Genomic DNA, 5,945 nt, shown 5'->3' on the forward strand with positions numbered 1-5,945 from the left:
GTCTTCACTGTTGAATTCTACCAGTCATTCAAAGCAGATCTAATACAATCTTAGTTGTTTCAGTAATTTTTAAAAATTTTAATATTGTATTATATTGCTCCTACACCCAAAATGAATACATGGAAAGTATCAAAAGATCCCATGAAATTTTATCTGTTTTCTCAGAAGACTACTTTAAAGCAATATAGTTCATTTATTGAATGCTCTAAAATACTTTCTATTCCCTTTAGAACTATGTAAATGTTTCCTAATATCACAATAGCAGTACATAAGACTCTGTTAATACAAAATGAAAATAAAATATTAACTGAAAACCCATGTACAATCATATAAATAGAGAAGTCAAGGAACAAATTTGTAGTGTTTAAAAATTATTATAATTATTTAAAGTTATTATAAACTCATCATTTCTAAATTTATATTTTGTAGCTCCATATACTTAAATGGCTTAGCAAAAGTGTACATATAGTACCAATTTTTTTTTCTAAAGGAAGCTAGACTACTCAAAGAAATGGTTAATGCTACATCTTAGGCAGGAAATATGTATGTGTAAAGAAAAAAGATGGCAGGAAATACACTAGGGTATCAAGACCAGTGACCTCATTAGTGATGGAATGTGATTTTTGATTATTACTTTATTTTTGTATTTCTATTGTATAATGTCTCTAGGAAATACTATTCTATGAATGTGTGTACTAGGTCTCGGAAAACAATTAAAAAGTTGTTTTAAAAGTTTTCTTTGTACTATCCTTGGTGAATTGATTTTTCTGACACCAATGCTTAAATTTATATAACTTTGGCCAAGTTATTTAAACATTTCAAAACTTAACTTTACTCATATGTGAGAAAACTATAACATTGGTCTTATAGATTTATTGTTTAGACTCAATTATTAAACTACTTAGCATAGGGGCTGGATCACAAAATAAATAATTAATACATCTTATATATTGCTCTTATGACTACTGTCAGTTTTATTTTTGTAGCCTCTTCTCAAAAAATTATCAGAACTCATTTCTATTTCCTGCACGGTAGTATAAATTATGTAGTGGTAGAGACATTGGTTACATTATTTTTTGAACTCTCAACATTTTAAAAAGATGTTCATTTGTTTTCCTCTATTCCACAATGAACTTAAGGATTCTCTCTCTCTCTCTCTCTCTCTTCCTTCCATTCTTTCTTTCTTTCTCTCTTTCTTTGAAGTTTTTGCCCCAGGCTGGGTTTGAACCCATCACATCCAGCATATGGGCCCGGCACCCTACTCCTTTGAGTCACAGGCTCCACCTGATTCTGCACTCTTTATATGTTCCATGAATGACTTAAGTAAAATTAAAACATTTTTCCCGTGTTATTGCTCAATACATGCTTACTAATTGGAATAAAAACAAGAGTTTGACCTTTGACAGAACTTACTGAGTTTTCCATTACTCATTAAACTTTGAACTGTCTCTCAGTGTGACTGTATCTGATAATCAATGAAATTTTAACCTCACAATGTCAACCCTTATCTAAATGAGCAACTCTATATTCAAAAAGCAACATACAGCTTCTAGGTGGAGCTGAGCAGCTTATTGAAGAACACTATTCAGGCATATCGTGTAACTTTACTTTCTCTGTTTCTGAAGACAAAGAAGCACAGGAACTACAACATGGGAAGAAAATCTCTATACCTTTTGATTGCAGGGGTCTTTGTTGCATACTACATTTATATACCTCTCCCAGATAATGTAGAGGAGCCAGGAAGAATTATGTGGATGAATACATACATGAAAACTTTTACACATTTGGTAAGTTTAGAATTTTGTGATTTCAGGAATGCAGTCAGTTGGCCTGGAGAAATAAGTTTTCCAGGATTTTGTTCTTTTGATTTATTGATCTATTGACCTTTTTATCTTTGTAAATACGTGTTGTGGTTTTGACAATGTAATGCTTAGAAAAGTTGCTTGTTTTCTTGCTTTTTATTTTATGTATTGGAGTTATGTTTTAAAATGTAAATAACAGTCATTGAGGAGTCATTTGAGCAGGTTCTACTGGAAAATGCTTTGGTTCTTCAGTATCATTAATGTCATAACAGTGACTGTCTGCTGAAATTCTTACAGGGAGAATGTGGATCGAAAACAAGGGAAGGGAAAAACATCTCCAGGAAAGGGGTAAAACAGAGGAATAAGCTGAGCAAGGCCAAATAAAAAACAGTTTAGCCAGCTTGCTTTTAACCTGGCAGCTAAATTACTTATCTGAGCAGTTCCTGCTTTTACTAGAAGACTGACCTGTAAGCTATATAGTTTGTAAACGCCCCCTGCTGTGATCTGTAAGCACTTTGATGGACAATGGCTATAACAGAAGTACATGCAAGGCCTGGGAAGGAACATTACCCAGCTGTTCCCTGCCTAGTCAATAGTCAAAGCAAATACTCATAGTTGGTATTTTTATTATGGCCAGAACAGAGATCAAGGGAATAGCTCAACGCCTGTAATATGGGCAGGAGAGCTTGTTCCCGAATCACAGAGAAAGATGCCTTTAGGTGCCTATGAGAAGAAAATTCTTCTCTTCCACCCACTCTTCAGAGGAGCCCAGTGCTGTAGCATCTGCTCCACAGAGAAACTAGAAGGATTTAATGTCCTCCAAGGAACCTAGGTGCCTGACCACAGACAAGAGGCATCTGCTTCACAGAGAAACTAGAGGGATTTAATGTCCTCCAAGGAATCTGGGTGCCTGACCACAGACAAGAGGCATCTGCTTCACAAACTAGAGGGATTTAATGTCCTCCAAGGAATCTGGGTGCCTGACCACAGACAAGAGGCCACCCCGACAAAAGCCTCAGGTTTTGGATTTCTCAAAGCTGCCCAGACTCTTAAAGTTAATGATAATGGGTAGAATAAGAACTACCATGCTTACTAGATAAACTGTTGACATTTTTATTCCATTCTCAGCTTACCCTCTCAGCTAAATGAGAAAATACCCTGTAATAAAAGCTAGGTGGAACAAATACTCAGGACCACTCACTGAAACCTCATGAACTAGCAGTGTTCTCCTGTGTTCCCAGTTTTGAAAACTCTATTCTGTGTGTTCTGTCTCTTTATCTCTCACTGCTTTTAACCTTAACTTTATATTTCTTTAGTTGATAGGCTCTAGTAACCCAGATCTTAAGGGACACTGTCCCTGGGGCAAGATTCTGGTAATTCTTACCTTAGAATATTATAATAGAATATATTACGATATAGAATATATTATTTAAATTTTTTAAACAAATAGAAACTATGCAGTGTTTTTATAGATCTAAATAAATTCTCAGGAAATCCAAATGAAAATCAAGCTGAAGGGAGGTGGGTGCAGCAAGTGGGTAAATTCACTCCTATTATTTCATACAGTGCACACTGTAACTGAAAACTTTGACTCAATCTAGGCAAAAACAAAATATATATACAAACCATGTGTATCCCCCTACTGCTTTGAGTAAAAACTAAAGTTCTCAAGGAAATACTCTATGGGTCAGCCAGTTGGCACATGCCCAGGGTTAGCTAGGAAAGCCAGGATAGGAAGAAATGGAAGGAGGGCCCTGGGGTGTCAGAGCAATGGGCTGCTTGCCATAGCAACACTGTCCTTGGCAAGTAAAAAAGGTATAGATCTCTCTGGTGCCGGGAACTGTTTGCCTATTACTTCTTTGATTATTTATTCCCTTCATTTTTAAAAAATCTTTTTTCAGGACAGAAATCAGAGACCATGTAGACATTGGAACTCCTAGACTGATCTTTTATTTTACATTCATTTAACCATTCAAATCTCTGTAAAGTCTTATTAGAGAAACAAGGAGTCTGCCCCCACAGAGTCAACATGGTAGTTGTAGAGGAAAAACTAATTAGAACCAAATTAATAAGTGACTTCAGGTCACAAGAAGTGCCTTAAAGGAGATAAAATGGAGAAAAAGAGAGTAATTTGGGCAGAAGGAAGGGGTGGGCCTTACTGCATGTCTGGTCAGAAGAAACCATTATGAAGAAAAACTACCTGCATAAAGACCAGAAGGTGAAATGAAACCAGCCATCCTAGGTGCTAAGGAAAACGTTTTCTGGGAGGGAGAGTAACAGGTTTAAAAATCCCAGCTGCTAAGTTCTGACAAGTTCAAGAAATCACATACAACATTTGGGTTTGATGGGGAAATTGTTGCAATTTAGCTCAAAGAGGTTACATGTCATATCATGCAATGCTTTATGGACAAAGGTAGTGAGATTTGATTTAATTTATCTGTACTATAGAGCTATCAGAGAGTTTTAAGAAGGAACAATTTTTTCCCCGTATTTGTTATTATGGAGCAACAATTTGCAAAAGGTCATAAATTTCTTTTTGGAGTTCTGCTATTATCTTTTTTATTCATTTAAGTGACATTTAAATATATACATGTTGTGTGCATATATATCATGTACATATATACACACACTATGTATGTATATCTATATTTCTTCTCTGGCACTCTTTGAATTTATTTATTTATTTGGATTCTCTCCACGATTTATGAATGGAATATACTTTCAGAGTCCTCAAAGGATATACATTTTAAAAATTGTGTTTCTGTCATTTTTTATTGGTGAACTATCTGCTTCTTGTTTGGTTTTTGTATTTAATTATTCTCCTGCTTCATCTCGTTTTCTTCTGATTAGTTTGGCTGGCTTCCTTCATATGTCTGGCAATCTTTCAGCATTCACATCTTTTCGTGAAGGATTTCACTATGAACAGTAAATCAAAACTCAAACTGATGGATTTAGAATTCTGGTAAATATCCATTACTAGCTATATAGGCATAGATTGCTTACTTAAACTCCCTGGGCTCTTTTTTCTCCTTTTTGAAATGGATAAATTAGTATTATCTACCTTTTCCACAGGCAAGTTTTTAATATTAGTGGTATTAATACATATACAATGCTTAAAGAGCTGACTCATTTTAGGGTGAAAGTATAGGAGGCCCTCCCTTTTCTTCTTACCCATTACATACCTCTCATTTATGCCATTCAGCTCTCAAGCTTGAAGGCCATACTTCACAAGAGGTGTGTCAATTCTAAGCTAAACCAGTTCTGCCACATGGAAGGGTTTTTTCCTTTAGTTTTGAAGCTACTTTCTTAAGATAAAGCATTTCTTTTAAGACTGATAAAAATGTCTTCCTATCTGAAAACACTTTTCATTTGCTACAACTCCCCACCCCAGCTTTTGTAATCACTGCTGATTGCTCCCATAGTTACCTAGTGCAGAGCTCTGTAATATTTAGGTTGTTCTGTAACAGTTCACTAAACTGTCTTCCCTGTTTAACTCTGATATTCTTGAGAAGAACATTTATCTTATTCATCTCTGGAACCCTAAAGCCTTGTCAAGAACTTGATACTTTATGTGTGTTTGTGGGAACTGTGGCTTTAAGGCTGCTGCCTGTCTCCTAAAATGTCAGTTTCAACAAGCAGACTACTTCCTCAATTCTTCCAGTTCTCTCTGGAATAACCAGACACCCCGAAGTATGGCACCTGTGAAAACAACGTTTATTAAAGAAGAGAAAGGTTTACAGGGTAAGAGCAAGACACAAGTTTGCAGAGCAAATTATGTTTGCCATGGATAGTGAATAGGCCCTCATTGTTACCTCAAGGAAAAGGCAAGGAGGTGTACATTGTGGCCACTGCTTCTGTTTTATAGTGTCTTGATCAGGTCTACCTCATGGTTCAGAGGTCTTCTTAGAAATAGAGTCTTATTGTTGGGAGTTAGGTTTTAAGCAGGGACTCAGAAATAGCACAGAGAAGAAGGTGAGGTAACCCCTCAGAGTAGCTTGTGCAGCCATTGGACAGTGGCTGATGGTAAACAGGGCAATGCTTGAGGGAGGAACGTTCTCTAGAGATTGGGCAGAAACAGTTCTTTAGCACAAAGAAAGGGCCAATCAACAGAAGCCAGTCATTATTTAAAGAAACCAATGTCAG

The 5,945-nt window shown here is 36.0% G+C and overlaps 1 protein-coding gene across 1 annotated transcript in view; it reads left to right on the plus strand.

Annotated features, from left to right (window-relative positions):
- Nucleotides 1–1,498: 1,498 nt before the first annotated feature.
- The window catches only part of LOC111722819 (arylacetamide deacetylase-like), an 8,364-nt gene continuing 3,917 nt past the window's right edge, over nucleotides 1,499–5,945 (plus strand). Inside the window, exon 1 of the mRNA XM_023509151.1 lies at nucleotides 1,499–1,787. Coding sequence (XP_023364919.1) covers nucleotides 1,650–1,787 — 138 coding nt within the window. The 5' untranslated portion in view covers nucleotides 1,499–1,649. The remainder of the gene's footprint in view (nucleotides 1,788–5,945) is intronic.

The sequence above is a fragment of the Otolemur garnettii genome, unplaced genomic scaffold (assembly GCF_000181295.1).
Source record: "Otolemur garnettii isolate 467f Iridium unplaced genomic scaffold, OtoGar3 scaffold00478, whole genome shotgun sequence".
NCBI classification, from domain to species: Eukaryota; Metazoa; Chordata; class Mammalia; order Primates; family Galagidae; genus Otolemur; species Otolemur garnettii.